This window comes from Cupressus sempervirens, chromosome 10 (assembly GCF_028749045.1).
Source record: "Cupressus sempervirens isolate cs-2001-9-10 chromosome 10, ASM2874904v1, whole genome shotgun sequence".
NCBI classification, from domain to species: domain Eukaryota; kingdom Viridiplantae; phylum Streptophyta; class Pinopsida; order Cupressales; family Cupressaceae; genus Cupressus; species Cupressus sempervirens.
In genome coordinates this window covers 801394180-801413473 of record NC_143127.1, presented here as the reverse complement: position 1 = coordinate 801413473, position 19294 = coordinate 801394180, and the positions used below count along the sequence as shown (strand labels likewise).

At 34.1% G+C, this 19294-nt stretch overlaps 2 protein-coding genes and 2 long non-coding RNA genes across 4 annotated transcripts; 2 read left to right on the top strand and 2 right to left on the bottom strand.

Moving 5' to 3' along the window:
- Positions 1–819: 819 nt before the first annotated feature.
- Positions 820–4077, bottom strand: LOC149536349 (fe(II)/2-oxoglutarate-dependent dioxygenase 4-like). Its single transcript, XM_089803542.1, has 4 exons — positions 3808–4077; positions 3120–3355; positions 1547–1868; positions 820–1470 (listed from the first exon to the last, which is right to left on the bottom strand). The coding sequence occupies exons 1-4, from the start codon at positions 4075–4077 to the stop codon at positions 1216–1218; spliced, it is 1083 nt and encodes a 360-aa protein (XP_089659668.1). The 3' UTR covers positions 820–1215.
- On the top strand, positions 1461–18840 carry LOC149536346 (uncharacterized). The gene is made up of 2 exons (XR_016356771.1): positions 1461–1774; positions 18417–18840. It is a non-coding gene; the product is annotated as an uncharacterized LOC149536346 (long non-coding RNA).
- Positions 5070–8168, bottom strand: LOC149536348 (flavanone 3-dioxygenase 2-like). The gene is given in 4 exon segments (XM_089803544.1): positions 5070–5641; positions 5734–6055; positions 7309–7583; positions 7899–8168. Coding segments are annotated over 4 exon segments (1122 nt in total). The 3' UTR covers positions 5070–5386.
- LOC149536347 (uncharacterized) lies at positions 6028–8809 on the top strand. The gene is made up of 2 exons (XR_016356770.1): positions 6028–7661; positions 7815–8809. It is a non-coding gene; the product is annotated as an uncharacterized LOC149536347 (long non-coding RNA).
- Positions 18841–19294: the final 454 nt, after the last annotated feature.

Sequence of the window (19294 nt, the reverse complement as noted above, 5' to 3'; positions counted from 1 at the left end):
AGTTGTAAGTCACAAGGTATTTGCATCGCTAGCAGGATTGGACTGCGAAGTCACAACATAGTCCATTGAATAGAAATATGAAAATATATTTTACACTTTTGTAGTAATTTCTTATTATGTTTGTTCATTATTTATATATGGTCGATGGATATGACAACTTTTCCAATGTGTTGATGTGGTGCTCGACATGTAGCAATGAAAATGTCACGTACAGAGAAAAATCTTGGGCATAGGTTTTTGTGTTGTCCAAATAAAAAAAGGTTGTTACTAATTTTTTATATGTTTATTTTTTATTTTATTATTGTGGCAAGCTATAATGTAGTTTTGTAATGCAGGGAGACAATGGCTGCAATTTCTTTGAGTGGGTCAAAGATGGCTCATCTACATCAACCACATCAAAATCTACAAAAGAAGAAAGGAAAGATTGCAAGTTGTGCATTGTGTGGGAGACATCTGCTAGGGTGATTGGTTCCATGGCACAAGCTGAAATCGCGTTTCAACGTAGACTTAATTCTATTCTAGTTTTTATAAACACACCATCGGTGATGGTGATTCTAATTTTAGTAATGAAATGACCATTTTGTTGTAAAGAACTTATGATCATGGAGACTAAACCTTTTACGATTTTGTACATAAACAATGAGCAAATTTTACTAATTTAACGAGTATATTATTGTGTATAACATTTTTATGTTTATATCTATTCATTTACAAAATGTTGAAAAGAATAATTTCTTATTAATTTTATTAAATAAAACAGAATTTTTAAAAAATATTTTCTTTACAATAAATTGAAATGATTAACCAAATATAATAATATATTAAAACAGATAAAATATATTAAAATATAAGCTTAACAGTATTCCAATTCCAATTCTCCCTTTCCATTCCTATTCCAAATTTCCATTCTAATTCCTCTATTCCTACACTTCCAAATTTCCATTCTAATTCTCTATTCCTACGCGTGCAACCAAACGGACCTTAAAGCTAATCCAAATTCTCATTCTAATACATCAGTCCATCGAAAAGAAAGTTCATGGCGAACGAGAGAGGGAGAGGATGAGGTGCATTCTTGCGCCTAGAAGTGAACGTCTCGGTCGCTTCAAAGCCAACAAATCCGAGTGCTTTTTCCTTTATCGGGATAGCAGTTATTTTATGTTTATTGCCTTGTCTGCACCGTAACGAGGTTAACCCCGTTTTGAAATTTCATATCTATTATTCTGGTTTTGCTATCTTTAGCTGTTCTAGGGCATTTTTCCCTTTAAGCTGTGCGCTGTGCCGGATCCCATGAAACTCCCTATACAGCAGAGACCTGTACATGGGTGGGTGAGTTTCATCTACTAGTTGCGGAGCTGGAAAAATCAAAGCATCCAAAGCAGGCCCCTCAGCTGCCACAATCGATATTCTTGTTCGTTCTGCATTCACCAATGCTCTGTGCTCTGCACTTTTGTACCTTCCATTGCTTACAACCTGTTTCCGAAAAAGAAAATCACCTATTTAGCAAACCAAATGATATAGATTTCTGTTTTACTTAAAAATCTTATACCTCCAATTGGTCGCAAACAATGACAACGAAGGTGTTTGGAACTGGTTCGACTGAAACCCAATGATCCCTATGGCGCACTTGCAGACCTCCAACCTCATCTTGTAACAGTATGGCAAGACCCCCAGGATCAGAATGTGGGGCAAAGCCCATCGTAAGCTCCGGTTGAGGGCACCTAGGGTAAAAGTTCAGTATACCAGCATGATGGCCCTCTCCGAAGACAGTTTCTATGTAAGTTGGCTCCAATCCCAAGCTCTCAGATATCGCTTCTATCAATTTTAAACCCAATTTTCTGGTCTGCTTGAAGTATTGTCCAGCAGTATCTCTACTTTCATGAAAATTGCATTAATTGGTCAGTTGGATATATGGGTTGAAAAGAAATTCTAAAATCTTTAACTTAAATAAAAATGAAAATAGATTCGGTATATTTAGTTCAAACAAAATTATCACGTAGGCTCCTTCAGTGAAAGACCTCCTTTGTGTATTACTACTGAACTATTAGTCCCTGGCTAACTAATTCTCCTGTGGGCTTTTTATTTGATTTTGGCTCTTTATTATGGCTCTGCTGTGATTGAGTTTCTCTTGACATTTACAATATCCCAGTACTCATAACAAGATGGCCTATGCTAATGGTCTTGATTATAGAATTCAATTGAAAATTTAGCTTTTCCATCTGGGCTTATTGTACTTCGATAGGGAAGGATGCTCCATTTTTTGATGGAAGATTTTATATAATTATATGCTTGTTTTGTTTTTGATAGTAAAAGAAGTAACCAAAATGGGGGCTGTCTTATAATATAAACTATACAGATATTATTAGTAGATTGACATTTTTAAAAATTTATATATAAGTTTGTTTTGTTATTTGAATATAAGAATTTAATATTTTTATGTAAGAATAAAAGATTGAAAAGTATCTATTTTACTGAAATTCTAAAAGATACAATCCTCACTTCTTTTCTTGTATTATATATTTAATTCCTTTCTTATATTATATATTTAAGAGTTTTAAATCTTTATGAATGACATTATCAAGGAAAGTATCATTTCTTATTAATTTTATTCAAAGAGCTACAATCCTTTAATAATATACTACAATAAATTTAATTTAAATACAAACATGAGTAATATAAATAGCCAGTCTTTAGAGATGAATGTCCTACGATAATGTTAGTTTGGAGTTGACTGATGAGATCTAATTGAAGGTGGGCAGAGTCCTTTACTCTCTCAGGTAGAGTTGCATGCTCTTTTCTAATAATCCACAGCACGATAAAGATTCCAAATCACTGAAGACAGTTTTAGGTTTTCCATTTCAATGTCATTTTAGTTGTTAATCAGTTTTATTATTAAAATATAAGTGTTTTTTAATTTAGGTGATTTATTTAAACAGCTGTCGAAACATTTCGTTGTGAGGCTGTGAGGCTGTTATTAAGGCGTAAAAACTTTGGTTGGACTATTGTGTTCACAAGCCTATATGCCTACACTTGAACAACTGAAATGTGTGACAACTTAAAACGCTACTATTTACTAATTAGAAAACTCAAAATATATAAGTTTATTTCAGGAAAAATCCTACCTATAATTTGGGGGATTATCTGGAGTCTGCAATACAGGATGGCAGAAATGCCTCAAATAATCTCTCCAACTGAAAAATAGATCAACTTTGGGGTCGAAGCTGGTTCCAAATTTTACTGGATCCAAAAGTTCTTTTCTTGTATACTTCATCTTCTCCTCGGAGGTGAGCAAAAAGAATTGATGGGCTACATCTAGCATGCTGGTTATCAGAGATGCCTCAATTCCATGGTTAACTACCTGCACCGCTTAAAATTAAAAGACAAATGAGCACCGTCCCCTTCAAGTTACGGATAAGAAAAACTGAAGCATATTAATAATAGTGAGAGGAACAAACTTCACATTCTAATGCTCTTGCAGCAGGGTATTTAGAGTCTAGACTACTAAACATGACTCGGTACTTTTTAAGAAAACTTTCAAGGAACTTGAAAGTATTCAGTCTTACCGAACTCCTCATTTGGGGCATTCTATGTTTTTTAAAGTCACACGTTGGAATCCTACTAACTCTACTTTCTCATTGGTGTGATCTGAAACTTGAACAAAACACAAATTTTCCAAATCCTTTTTTTTTCTCTCTCATATATACTGTGACATCCTTGTTCATGGTACTCAGTCTCCTAAGGTCACTCAAATTTTTCATTATGCATTTTCTACAAACCAAGATCTCATCGGCAATATAGTTAGAGCATTACCCGGAAGATTCCCCATTCCACACAAGCCTCCCCAAGAGATTGGATGGTTTGAAGTCGTTCCAGTTGGGATCCATCAAGGGATGAGATGTCAATAATCGGTATACTCTCTCCTTGTAAGATTTCAGCGGCTGATGGGCGTTTGTCCTGAGGAAACACATACTTAGCAGGCACTGAATCAACAACACCTGCATCCATCAGATCTTTGACGCCCTTCATGTGATCGTGGCCACCATCAAGATTCTTGCTTGACTCAAGCACCACAGTAGCCATACTATTACACAGACAGAAACAATCTATACAGAAGTGAGACTAGTAAGCCTTCACTATTTGGAGTGCTTCTGTGATTCCTCTTGCGACTTAAGTATAATGTTTGTGTCACTCTGATTACATGCCTCTGTAACCAAAGGCAAGGCTTAAATATTTGCCCTTGGAATGGCTGAGATAATTCTTCGTAGGTCACCTGGATTAGCTTGGGCTGATGTCCTTGTGGGTAGACTGAAAAATGAGCATTCCCACTTGTCTCTTGCCATTCTAACTTTCAATTAGTTTTCAAACCTGTAGCTTTCCAATGAAAATAAACTATATTTCTGTCAGAGGGAGCGGCTTATTGGGCGGGCTGTTTATTTCTTTTGTAAAATTGATATTACAAATGGAGTACTATTTTAAAGTTTAGAAGTTATAAACCATGTGGATGCGCGTCTATGTTAGTAGGATGATATAATTGTAAAAGAAAATATAATTTTCAGGGTACTGTAAGCGAACAAGTATAATGGGTGGTTGGGAATGAGAATTGTGTAAATTCGTATCATATTATTAAGAATTTAAATGTGAAGGGTTCAGTTATTTAGGTTGTATATAAATCTTTGAAGATTATTTTCAAATATAATTTCTTTCATTCATTAACTTTGTAAAAATCACATAGTTACACTACCTCGGGGACGGGGGACAGCGAAACAGGGGGACAACTTTCTGAGATAGGGGGATAGAGGGGTCTTAATTTGGGGACGGTGGGGGGGACGGCGAGGGGATGGTGGCGGGGGATAGGAGGGGGTGTGTATATATACATATGGTACTTTAAATGCTAGTTATTAAAATATGTATTGAAATATAAGATATAAAGATGTAAAAGAGTAAATACTTTCAACATTGAATGAATGGAGGTGGCAGAATCCAGTGGCACCACTAGGGACTGGGGACCCCAAGTCCTTGGTGCATCCAAGTTTCCAAGACGTAGGACAAAAAAAAGAGGATGCATCTCCACGTTACTATGAAAAATAATAATATTTATTATATTATTTCTGAAATTTTATACATATAAATACTACTAAAATATTAACATATCACTCTCAATAAGCTAATGCAAACTCTTATTCCAATGCATCACTACATTCAAGATAAGCTTCACGGCGACGGAGAGAGCACGCAGAAAGGGAGAGGACGAGGGGCATCACTGCACGGCAAGAAGAAGTAAACTTGTACACCGCTCGAAAGCCAACAAATCTTAGTACTAAATCCGAAAACTTGCATTGCCTTGTCTACACCGTAATTAGTGTAACCCCTTTTGAAAAGTTCAGATCCATTATTCTGGCTTTGCAATCTTTAGCTGTTCTAGGGCATTTTTACCTTTAAGTTGCGTGCTGTGCCGGATCCTACGAAACTCTCTATACAGCAGGGACCTGTACATGGGTGGGTGAGTTTCATCAACTAGTTGTGGAGCGGGAAATATCAAAGCATCCAAAGCAGGTCCCTCGACTGCCACAATTGATATTCTTGCTCGTTCCGCATTCACTGATGCTCTGTGCTCTGCACTTTTGTATCTTCCATTGCTTACAATCTGTTTTCGAAAAATAAAATCATATATCTATTCTCAGCAGCACCGATTTAGCTAATCAAATTATTTAGATCTGTGAGATTTCAAACTCATACCTCCAATTGGTCGCAAACATTGACAACGAAGGTATTTGAAACTGGTTCCACTGCCATCCAGTGGCCATTATGGCGCACTTGCAGGCCTCCCACCTCATCTTGTAACAGTACGGCAAGCCCTCCAGGATCAGAATGCGGTGCAAAGCCCATTGTAAGCTCTGGCTCAGGGCACCGAGGGTAAAAGTTCAGGACACCGACATGATGGCCCTCTCCGAAGACAGTTTCTATGTAAGTTGGCTCCAATCCCAAGCTCTCAGATATCGCTGCCATCAATTTTAAACCCAATTTTCTGGTCTCCCTGAAGTACAGTCCAGCAGTATCTCTACTTTCATGAAAATTACAATAATTGATCAGTTGCATACATGGGTTTACAAGAATATCTTTATCATTAACCCAAAGAAAAATAGATTAGATAAAGAATTTCTTTATCATTCACCAAAGGAAAAATAGATAGATATATTTTGTTCAAACAAAATTACCACGTAGTCTCCTCTAGTGAAGGACCTCCTTTGTGCTTTACTTCTGAGCATTAGCCCCTGGTAACTAATTTTCGTACTGGGTCTATTTGATTTTGGTTTACTGCTGTCTTTGTCTGAGCTTTTAAATTATGGCTCTGCCGTGGTTGAGTTTCTCTTGACATTTACAATACCCCAGTACTCATAAAAGGATGGCCTATGCTAATGGACTGGTTATAGAATTTCCATTTAGCTTCTCCACCTGAGCATGAGAGGAGGGATGCTGCATTTTCTGATGGAGGATTTTATATCCATTATAACTTCGTTTTCTTATTCAGTATAAGAAATAAGATAATATTGATATTTTCTCATATAAAAGTTAAAAATTGAGAAATATCTATTTTACTAAAATTGATCCCGCCTCTTCACTTATATCATATTTCTAGAAATTTTAAACTTTGATAAATGATGTTATCAAGAAACATGGAACATAACATCTTTGAATAATTATATTCAATTGCCCCAACAGGTTAGGCAAGTTGGTTTGAGGGTGTGGGAAGAACGGGAGTCCGGATGCCCTCCGAAACAAATTTTTTTTTTTATATTCAATTAATTAGACTATAATTCTTTTATAGAATGCTGAAAATAATAGAATAAAGATAAATGAAAAATATAAATGATCAGTCTTTAGAAATGAATGTCCTACGCAAATGTGGTTTGGGTTAGCCGGCGAAATCTAATTGGTAGTGGGCAGAGTCCTTAAGTCTTGGCTTGGGCATTTTGTATTAGGCAGAGCTGCATGCTCCTTTTCAACAATCCAGAGCACAGTAAATATTTGAAATCCTTCAAGACAGTTCTGGTCTTTTATTTCGATGCTATTTCAGTTGGTACTCAATTTCATTATTGGATGTTCTGATCCAGAAAAGATAGAAATTGAAGTATATACATTTATTTTATTTGGTTAGTTTATTTAGAATAATAGTTGAAATCTTTCGAAGTTAAAATTTCTGTTGGCCTACTGTACTTGTAGACCTTGTGTCTATACTGTGCCTTACTGATTTAAAAATCTAGAAATATATAATATTATTTTAGCTGATAATAAAGTTGGGAAAAATACTACCTATAATTTGGGGGATTATCTGGAGTCTCCAGTACAGGATGGCAGAAATGCCTCAAATGATCTCTCCAACTGAAAAATTGGTCAACTTTGGGGTCGAAGCTGGTTCCATATCTCACTGGATCCAAAAGATCTTTGCTATACTTCATTTTCTCCTCCGAGGAGAGCAAAAAGAATTGATGGGCTACATCTAACATGCTGGCTATCAGAGATGCTTCAATTCCATGGTTAATTACCTGCACCACTTAAAATTATGAAAAGTGAACAAATGTCACAATCTAATGATCTTGCAGGTGGGTATTTAGCTACTAAAGATGACTCGGTACTATTTTTGAAAACTTTCAAGGATATCGAAGGTATGCAGTCTTACTGAACTTCTCCTTTGGCATTCTATGTTTTTAAAAGCTGGGGTTGGAATCCTCCTAATTCTGTTTTCTCATTTGGTTTGATCTGAAACTTGAATAAAACACAAAAAATTTCAAATCCTTTTCTTAACTCCTTGTTCACAGTACTCAGTCTGCTAAGGTCACTGGAATTTTTCATTATGTATTTTCATCGGCAATTCCAAATGAAGAAAATAGGAAGAGTGTTACCCGGAAGATTCCCCATTCTGCACAAGCCTCCCCAAGAGATTGAATGGTTTGAAGTCGTTCCAGTTGGGATCCATCAAGGGATGAGATGTCAATAATTGGTATACTCTCTCCTTGTGAGATTTCAGCGGCTGATGGGCGTTTGTCCTGAGGAAACACATACTTAGCAGGCACTGAATCAACAACACCTGCATCCATCAGATCTTTGACGCCCTTCATGTGATCGTGACCACCATCAAGATTCTTGCTCGACTCGAGCACCACAGTAGCCATACTATCAGACAGACAAAACCAATCTATACAGAAGCAAGACTAGTAAGCCTTCACGGTGTGGACTTTTTTGATTCCTCTTGCCACTAAGTATAATCTCTGGATCAACCGGATTGTATCCTTCTTTAGCCAAAGACAAGGCTTAACGTTCTGCCCTTACAATGGCTGGGATTATTCTTCGGAGTTCACTTGGATTAGCTTGGGCTGATGTTCTTGTGGGTTGTCTGAAAAGGGAGCATTTACACTCGTCTCTTGCCGTTCAAACTTTCCATTTTTCACAAACCTGTAGCTTTCCACTGAAATTAACCCATATTTCTGTCTGAGGGAGTTAGTTTACTGGGCAGGCTGCTTCTATTTTTTGAATAATTAATATAGCAGATGGAATACTATATTTTAAAGGGTGGTCAGGTATAAACCATGAAGATACGCATCTAGCCTATGTAGGTAGGATGATAAAAGAAAATATAATTTTCAGGATACAGTAAGCAAAATTAAGTATAAATGGTGATTGGGAATGATTAGTGTTTAAATTAGTATTATATTAAGTAAATGTGAAGGGATCAGTTATTTAGGTTGTATGATAATGATAACGATAAAACTTTGTAGTATTGAATTTAAAGATTAATTATATTATTATGGATCAATTCTATATTGAAAAGTTTTGATTTGGTACATCATAAATTTGTGTTACTTGATTCAATCACTTTTTTATATTATTTGATTTAATACTTTTTTCCTTCTTTATTGATAATAAAGACTTGTGATATTAATAAATGTTTGGAAGAAATCAAATTGTCCAAGGTCTACTCCCATGACTATAAGAATTTTATGGTTGTGATAACAATTAACAAATAACAAGAAGCATTTAAGTGATTTAGGGGTTTTACACAATATTCGAATTAGTACTTCAAAGAGAACCATTCATTTGAATGCTTCTCATTGTATGTTCTAGAATTGTGACTCATTGAAAAATGCATTTAAATATTTGTGAATGAATTCAAATACCAAGAGATAATGAACTACTAAATAGTCACAAAGAGAGGGAAGTATACAATATTAGGTCATTTTTACATTGGATGGGATCACTTCTACATTATAAAAAATGAGTTTACACAAGGACTTTGGAATCTCAAGATAAAAAATGAATGTATAGTAGTTTGGGGTAATAAATGAGTGGAATATGTATGGAAATTGGTGCTAAAAGAGTTAATATATAACTAGATAAATGAGAATGTGTGAAAGTGAGAGGAGGGTGGGCAAGAATTAGGAACGGAGTTGAACCTAGCATATAAGTGTGTCATTTATCGCTATGTAATTGTATTAAGACGTTCTCTTGAAGGCAATTATGTGCTCATGTATCCCATATTAAGATAATATCTTATACTTTCTATAATAGTCAACTACTTGTCTGTAGTCCGTCTTTTAGTCTAGATAGGAATGTTTTCTATCCTGTCTCTTTTTTCTTCAGTCCAGATAGGAATGTTTCCTATCCTGTCTCTAGTTTTGTTTCTAATTTCGTCTTCAGTCTACGTTATTTCTTTTAGAAACAACGTCCTTGTAATTCTTTATAAGGAACACATTTGTTCCTCTGTTAATTAAAATAAATCATCCGGAAATCCGTTAATCTGCCAACTCTTCTTGAATCTTGTAACATGGTATCAGAGGTATTACTTAAATTTTGTCGAAAAAAATTATAATTTCTTCTTGAAATTATTTGTTTAAATTTTTTCAAAATTATTTCTGTTGAATTTCTCTAAAACTCGCTTAGGGTTTTTGGCCTAGAGAAATTCTCGAACTCGGGTCTGCCTGTGTTTGTTCAGCACACTCTAGCCCCATTCGTCCATGCACATCGATCCTTGAAGAAAAATCTGCCATTTTTTATCAAGAAATCTGAAGTTTTTTCAAGCTTTTTTCAGCTAGGGCCTTTTTTTTGAAACCCTAATTTTTGGGGTCGAAAAAATATTTTGTTTGCAGATTCTTGGTGGGTTTTTTGAGAGCTCAACTGGGTTGTCGTTCGTTTTTTTCTGGGTGCCTCGATTTTTGAGCCAGCGGATCCAAAAAACGACAGCAAATTCCTTCTGGGTTTTTCAAGCTCTCTTTTGAGTCATTCTCTGATTCTTTTGGGTCTTTCATATTTTTGCCTCGAAGAACGTGCCTTCACAGATTTTCACAGTTTTCATTGGAAAACGTGCCATGGCATCTCTGACAAATATTCTGCTCGAACATAATTCCAAATTCAATAGTCGCAATTATGGAACCTGGAAGCAGCGCATCATCGCAATCTTCGAATATCGAAACACCGATCAACTTGTTCTGGGTGTTAAGCAACGTCCGACTTCTCTGGGTCTTGATCAAGGCGAAGCTGCATTTTTTGCCTTCTGAATTTGTTTTTGTTTTTCTTGGGTTTGTTGATTTTCTCCTCAAAAATCATTTCAAGTTGTCTGTAATACGCAAGGTTGCATGAGATTCTGGGTTTGTTGATTTTCTCCTCAAAAATCATTTCAAGTTGTCTGTAATACACAAGGTTGCGTGAGATTCTGGGTTTGTTGATTTTCTCCTCAAAAATCATTTCAAGTTGTCTGTAATACGCAAGGTTGCGTGAGATTCTGGGTTTGTTGATTTTCTCCTCAAAAATCATTTCAAGTTGTCTGTAATACGCAAGGTTGTGTGAGATTCTGGGTTTTACCGTTTTTTCCACAAAAACGAAGTTTTGTAATTGCAACTTATTTTGAGTCATAGCACTCTTCTGGCAAAGCTTCTTGGTTTCAACATTCTGTAGATCCAGGGAGGGTCTCAATTATCCTAGAATGTTCCAACATCCGTACGTTAACCATTAAGGGAGGGTATTAAGATAATATCTTATACTTTCTATAATAGTCAACTACTTGTCTGTAGTCCGTCTTTCAGTCTAGATAGGAATGTTTTCTATCCTGTCTCTTTTTTCTTCAGTCCAGATAGGAATGTTTCCTATCCTGTCTCTAGTTTTGTTTCTAATTCCGTCTTCAGTCTACGTTGTTTCTTTTAGAAACAACGTCCTTGTAATTCTTTATAAGGAACACATTTGTTCCTCTGTTAATTAAAATAAATCATCCGAAAATCCGTTAATCTGCCAACTCTTCTTGAATCTTGTAACATCCCAATGATATATTGTTATTCAACATGATAATGGAGGAGCATCTTGTACACTTAATTATAGGTCTTTATGCTTTGAAGAAGTAAAAAAAACAGAAACAAAAATAAGAGTAGTTTCATTAAGGAGGTGTCAAACTTTCAATTTATTACATCTTAAGATAAATTACATATTGATCAATATAAATTTCAGATAATTGTTGAATAGTTCAAGATGGTAAACAATTCAAATAATTTAGTGAAATATAATTTTGTTAGATATTGCCTACAACTAACAAGTCTATGCTATTGTTCAAGCTATTTATAAGTGGATTCTTTACTTGTTACTTAGAACCTTGTGCTGAATATAGTCTTATATGAAGATTACTTCATCTAGAGGATATACTTGCTCAAAAATATTACAATTGTGCATTCTATGTAGTTCATGCTAGCAAGCATGATATTGGCTATGTCGGAAGAAAGATATTGATTTTTTTTTATAGACTTGAAAATGTTTGTTGAGCATTGTCAAAAATGTCAAATAGAAAAGAGTTGTAAAATACAACATCATGTAATCCATTATGCATGTTCTATGTGCCTTGGGAGGAACTATCTAGAGATTTTGTCCTTGGGATACCATACATTTTGATAGGTAGTGATTGTAAATTAATTGTTATTGAAAAGCTTTTAAAAATTAGGCAATTTCTTAGTTGTTAAGATTTGAATGATATGTCATGGATTATTGGCTTGTTTTCTATGGAGATAATGACATTACATGCACTACTATAGAGGATCACCTCCAATAGGAATAGAATGTTCCTTAGTTATTTTGGACACACTTTATTGAAGTAGTTGGACAAACAATTAAATTATAGTTCTACATCATCCACAAGGACCCCAAGGAAATGTTTAAATCAAGGTTGTTAACGAGCACATTATTGATTTTCAACAGTATTTTGTGGGAGAGGAAGACATGTTTGACTCCATAGTAGTATAAGCTAAGTTTATTTTTTATATTAAATGAGTAGCTTGGTGGAGAAAGAATCTTCCCAAGTGCTATATGGAATATTTTGAAAGGATGTCATTATTTTTTTGGTTATTGAAGGTAATAAGTTGATTAGTGCAAAGGCTAAAGACTCTATATAAAACATGAAGTAGATTCGTGGTCAAGTCATGAAACTATTAGAAGGTACTATAAGATATAAATTATGTAGAGGGGGAATCAATTTACAAAAAATACTTACTCAAAGAGTGAGGCACGACATGATTGAGGAATGAAAGGCTCCTTGTAGGAATACGTAATAACTTTAAACCCAAGAAGATTGTTGCTTACAGATTTGTTGTTGTTTCTTAGAAAATACATGGAAATGCAATTCTCCAAAGAATTAAGTCTATCACCAATCTTCAATGTCCAAGATTTGTATCCTTGCCATGTGCATAGAACCAAAGATAGAACATAGGTGTAGGAATGTTGGATTGGAGAAGATAAATGTTGAAAAATAACCAATAGGAGATTGCATAGATTTTTGACATATGCATTGCAAAGAAAAATCAATATCACTATTGTAGATTTAATAACTTATTCATTAGAAAGGGTAGAGGAATAGATAAAGGCTCGTGAGTTTTTGAATTGGAAGTTGATTGACTTTGCCTGGCTAGAACAATATTCAATGTAGCCTTAATTTATAGTATGTAGCTTAAATCTTGTCTGACCTATAAAATTCACACAATTGGTCTGGAAGTAATGTCTTTGTGAATGTTTTCTTGTTGGAGATGTGTCATGTAGTTATATAGATAGATCTTTAAAGATTTTATTCTATTTTGCTTGCATAGTGATTTTAGATCTCAAGCTTGTGATTTATGCCCACCCACACATATTTTTCAACCATCAACCTAAGTCCAATGCTTAGTTGATTCTAGAGTCTACACACAAAAACATATAATCACAAAAGGATTCTCATGTGTAGATCAACCATATTAATATAGAAAGAAAAGGTGATAATTGATAAAGGGAAAATATATCACGAAATTACTAAGAATGATTATGTTAATTTGATAGTGTATTAGACCTGGATTTGTATTTAGAAATACAAGTTTTCTCTTGTGAATTTCTTTTATCGATTCTAATTATGAATGTTAGATCTTGAAGTGATTGGTTGACAAAGAGAGTTAATTTGCATTAATTTGCACTTGAAGAGGATAGTTGATATATGAAGGTTGTATCTAATAAATCCAAAGGCCAAAAATTGTTGAAAGAGTTTGGAACATGGTTCGTTATGTTTGGATTATATCATTTTGTTCTATCAACTTAAAACATTAGTGAATATATTTGTATTGTTTAAGACTTGTGAGGCTATAGAAAAATAAGGCTAGAATTATTAATACAAAGATTTTTTTACGTAAGTTATAATCTCCTTATAAACATGTAGTCAATTTGTAATCTAAAACATTTTTACTAGTTAATAAAATTCATTTTATACTTTCTCCATAATTATTAATTTTGATTTTTGTTGTCATGTACTTAGGATCTATTGACTACCTGATGGTTGCCATATTCTAAGGTTAACCCTCATTTGAATGTAAGTAAAGGTGAGGGGAGGGGCCTAATAAGTTGGGTGGTACTATAGTTATGCAGTCATGTCTGTGACCCCTTTATAATAGTAGGGGGTGAGTCAAGTAGATCTCCCCAAAGTTAAATCTACAACTATTGTATATAGTAACTATTTCATTTGATTTTCAACCACAATTGCATTAGTGAGTCATATGAGGTATCCTTTAAATACACGACTGTGTTAAATGTGAGCATGATAAACTTGTTTAAAGAAAGATAATCATCATAAACATAAGAATCAAAGGGTATAAGTTTAGTAGCCATGGGAAATAATGGAATCATTACAAATAATTATATCTGTACAAATCATATGATAAAGATAGCAAGAGTGGGAACTGAGTATGACGATGAGTTTTACTGCATGTGCTAGGTCTTCGTGCCTTAGCTCATGTTTTGGTGTGCTGGGCTTTATGTGCTACATGCGTGGTTTAATTCAGTCAAAGAGATGCCTTCGAAGGTTCTCGTCTGGGTTTTTCTACCAAGGCCCTTGCTTGAGTTTTGGCAAGAAGATATTTTGAAAGAAATTGTTGCTTTGCTTGGTAAGCTCGTTGCGATTTCTCTACAAACCTAGGATAAGAAGGTAATTTCTTTTGCTCACATCTGTGTTGAGATTGGTTTAAATAATACTTTGTTTGATTCTTTGGAAATTTTCTTGGTCTCTACTTCATGGATTCAACAGATTGATTATGAATCTTTGCATTATTCCTATCGCGTATGTCATCAATCTGGTCATCTCCAACATAAATGTCCTCATACTACTAAGAATGCTAATATTTTTGTTGGAGGCTCCTCCCCCTTCAACCTCAAAGGAAGATCAAGGAGATAAGGTTAAGGCCCCTATGGATGCAAATGACCTAGATCAACATGGTCTAATTCTGGCTAAGATTTGTGAGAAAGGACGAGGCCAAAAGAGATCCTTTAAACATAGACAACCGTATGAAAACTTTTAATAGGTTTGAGGTGATGGATATTATGGCCTTGGAGGAAGGGATTCCGATGGAGGTTTCTTTTGGGACAACTATAATGGGTATGGATGTTGTGCATGAGAAAAAGCTCCCTGCTTTTAGTTAGCATGTTGATCTGCCTCAGGATGACTCTTCTCATATCTTGGTGTTGGGAGACCCTTGCACTCCCACTAATTTGTAGGATGACATTATCTTAGCAGATTTCACTAATTAAGTGCAATTGGCTAGCAAATGGATAGGTTCTTCTTTGGGCTTAGGTTAAAAGCAACATCCTTTTAAGAAAACTCAACTTTGGGCTCACATAAGATATGCTGTTATTGATAATAAGGATTTGTGATATTTATACATATTTGGAAGAAACCAAATTGTCTAATGTCTACTACCATGATTATAACGATTTTATGGTTGTGATAAAGATCAACAAATAACAAGAAGCGTTTAAGTGATTTATAGGTTTTGCACAATATTCAAATTAGTACTTCAAAGAGAACTATTCATATGAATGCTCCTCCTTGTATGCTCTAGGATTGTGACTAATTATAAAATGTGCTTAAATGCTTATTAATTTATTCAAATGCCAAGAGATAACAAACTACTAATAGTCATGAGGAGAGGGAAGTTTACAATTTGTTTGTTTATTAGGTCATATTTACATTGGATGGGATCACTTCTACATTATAAAAAATGACTTTACACAAGGAATTTGGAATCTCAAGAAAAAAATGAATGTATAGTAGTTTGGGGTAATAAATTAGTGGAATATATATGAAAATTGATGCTAAAAGAGTTAATATATAATTAGATAAATGAGAATGTGTGAAAGTGAGAAGATGGTGGGCAAGAATTAGGGAAGGAGTTGAACCTAGCATAGAAGTGTGTCATTAATCACTATCTAATTGTATTTAGACATTCACTTGAAGGCAACTATGTGGTCATGCATGCCAGTGATATATTGTTATTCAACATGATAATGGAGGAGCATCTTGTACACTTATTATAGGTCTTTATGCATTGAAGAAGTAAAATATACACAGACGAAAATAAGAGTAGTTTCATAAAGGAGATGCCAAACTTTGAATTCATTATGTCTAAGATAAATTACATAGTGATCCATATAAATTCCATATAATTGTTGAATAGTTCAAGAGGGTAAACAATTCACATAGTTTAATGAAATATAATCTTGTTAGATATTGTCTACGACTAACAATTCTATGCTATTGTTCAAGCTATTCATAAGTGCATTCATTGCTTGTTACTTAGAAGCTTGGGTTTAAAATAGTCCTATATGAAGATTACTTCATCTAGGGGATATACTTGCTCAAAAATATTACAGTTGTGCATTTTATGTAGTTCATGTTAGCAAGCATGATATTGGCTATGTTGGAAGAAAGATCTTGATTTTTTTTTATATAGATTTGAAAATGTTTGTTGAGCATTGTCAAACATGTCAAGGAGAAAAGAGTGTCATAAAATACAACATCATGTAATCCTTTATGCATGTCTTATGTGTCTTTGGAGGAACTATCCAGAGATTTTGTCCTTGCGATACCATGCATTTTGATAGGTAGCGACTGTAAATTTATTGTCATTGAAATGCTTTTAAAAATTGGACCTTTGCTTAGTTGTTAGAATTTGAATCACATGTCATGGATTAGTGGCTTGTTTTCTACAGAGATAATGACATTACATGCACCACTCTAGAGGATCACCTCCAATAGGAATAAAACTTTCCTTAGTTATTTTGGATACACTTTATTGAACTAGTTGAACAAATAACTAAATTATAGTTCTACATATCATCCACAAGCAAATGTTTAAGCCAAGGTTGTTAACGAGGGCATTAGTGATTCTGAACAGTATTTTGTGGGAGAGAAAGACATGTTTGACTCCCTAGTGGTATAAGCTAAGTTTATTTTTGATATTCAATCAGTAGCTTGGTGGAGAAAGCATCTTTCTAAATGCTATATGGAATATTTTGAAGGGATGCCATTACTTTTTTGATCATTGAAGATAATAAGTTGATTAGTGCAAAGGCTAAACAATTTATATAAAACATGAAGTAGATTCATGGTCAAGCCATGAAACTATTAGAAGAAGGTACTACAAGATATAAATTGTGTAGAGGGGGAATGAATTTACAAAAAATACTTACTCAAAGAGTGAGGCATGACATGATTGAAGAATGAAAGGCTCCTTATAGGAATATGTAATAACTTTAAACCCAAGAAGATTGTTCCTTGCAAAATTGTTGTTGTTTCTTAAAAATACATAGAAATGATGTTCTCCAAAGAACTAAATCTATCACCAATCTTCAATGTCCAAGATTTGTATCCGTGCCGTGTGCATCGAACAAAATATAGAACATAGGTGCAGGAATGTTGGATTGGAGAAGATAAATACTAAAAAATAACCAATAGGAGATTGTATAGATTTTTGACATATGCATTGCAAAGAAAAGCCAATGTAACTATTGTAGATTTACTAACTTATTCATTAGAAGAGTAGAGGAATGGATAAAGGCTCGTGAATTTTTGAGTTGGAATTTGATTGACTTTGCCTAGCCAAAACAATATTCCATGTAGCCTTAATTTATAGTATGTAGCTAAAATCTTGTCTCACCTATAAAATTCACATAATGGGTTTGGAAGTAATGTCTTTGTGAAGGTTTTTTTGTTGGAGATGTGTCATGTAGTTATATAAATAGATCTTGAAAGATTCTATTCTATTTTGCTTGCATAGTGATTTTAGATCTCAAGCATGTGATTTTACCCACACATTTTTTCACACATCAACCTAAGTCAAATGCATAGATGATTCTAGAGTCTACATACAAAAACAAATAATCATAAAAGGATTCTCACATGTGTAGATCACTCATATTAATATAGAAAGAAAAGTTGATCATTGATAAAGAGAGAATATATCATGAAATCACTAAGAATGATTATGTTAATTTGACAGTGTCTTAAACCTTGATTTGTATTTAGAAATTCAATTTTTCTCCTTTGAATTTCTTTTATTGATTCTAATTATGAATGTAATCCATTATGCATGTTCTATGTGCCTTTGGAGGAACTATCTAGAGATTTTATCATTGGGACACCATGCATTTTGATAGGTAGTGATTGTAAATTTATTGTTGTTCAAATGCTTTTAAAAATTGGGCATTTGCTTAATTGTTAGAATTTGAATGATATGTCATGGATTTTTGGCTTGTTTTCTATGGAGATAACGATATTACATGCACTACTATAGAGGATCACATCCAATAGGAATCGAACGTTCCTTAGTTATTTTTGACACACTTTATTGAAGTAGTTGGACAAGTAACTAAATTATAGTTCTACATATCATCCACAAGAAAATGTTTAAACCAAGGTTGTTAATGAGGGCATTAATGATTTTCAGTAGTATTTTGTGGGAGAGGAAGACATGTTTGACTCCATAGTAGTATAAGCTAAGTTTATTTTTGATATTCAATGAGTAGGTTCGTGGAGAAAGCATCTTTCCAAGTGCTATATGGAATATTTTGAAAGGATGTCATTATTTTTTTGGTTGTTGAAGATAATAAGTTGATTAGGGCAAAGGCGAAAGACTATATAAAACATGAAGCAGACTTGTGGTTAAGTCATGGAACTATTAGAAGGTACTACAAGATACAAATTATGCAAAGGGGGGATCAATTTACAAAAAATATTTACTCAAAGAGCGAGGCACAACATGATTGAGGAATGAAAGGCTCCTTATAGGAATATGTAATAACTTTAAACCCAAGAAAACTATTCCTTGTAAATTTGTTGTTGTTTCTTAGAAATACATGGAAATGAGGTTCTATAAAGAATTAAATCTATAACCAATCTCTAATGTCCAAGATTTGCATCCCTGCTATGTGCATGGGACCAAATATGGGACATAGGTGTAGGAATGTTGAATTGGAGAAGATAAATACTAAAAAATAACCAATGGGAGATTGCATAAATTTTTGACATATGCATTGCAAAGAAAAGTCAATATAACTATTGTAGATTCAATAACTTATTCATCAGAAGGGTAGAGGAATAGATAAAGGCTTGTGAATTTTTGAATTGGAAGTTGATTGACTTTGCCTGGCCAAAACAATATTCCATTTAGCCTTAATTTATAGTATGTAGCTTAAATCTTGTCTCACCTATAAAATTCACACAATTGGTTTGGAAGTAATGTCTTTGTTAAGGTTTGCTTGTTGTAGATGTGTCATGTAGTTATATAGATAGATCTTTAAAGATTCTATTCTATTTTGCTTGCATAGTGATTTTAGATCTCAAGCTTTTGATTTATACCCACCCACACATATTTTCACCCATCAACCTAAGTCCAATGCATAGTTGATTCTAGAGTCTACATGCAAAAATCAAAAAAGGATTCTCACATGTGTAGATCAGCCATATTAATATAGAAAGAAA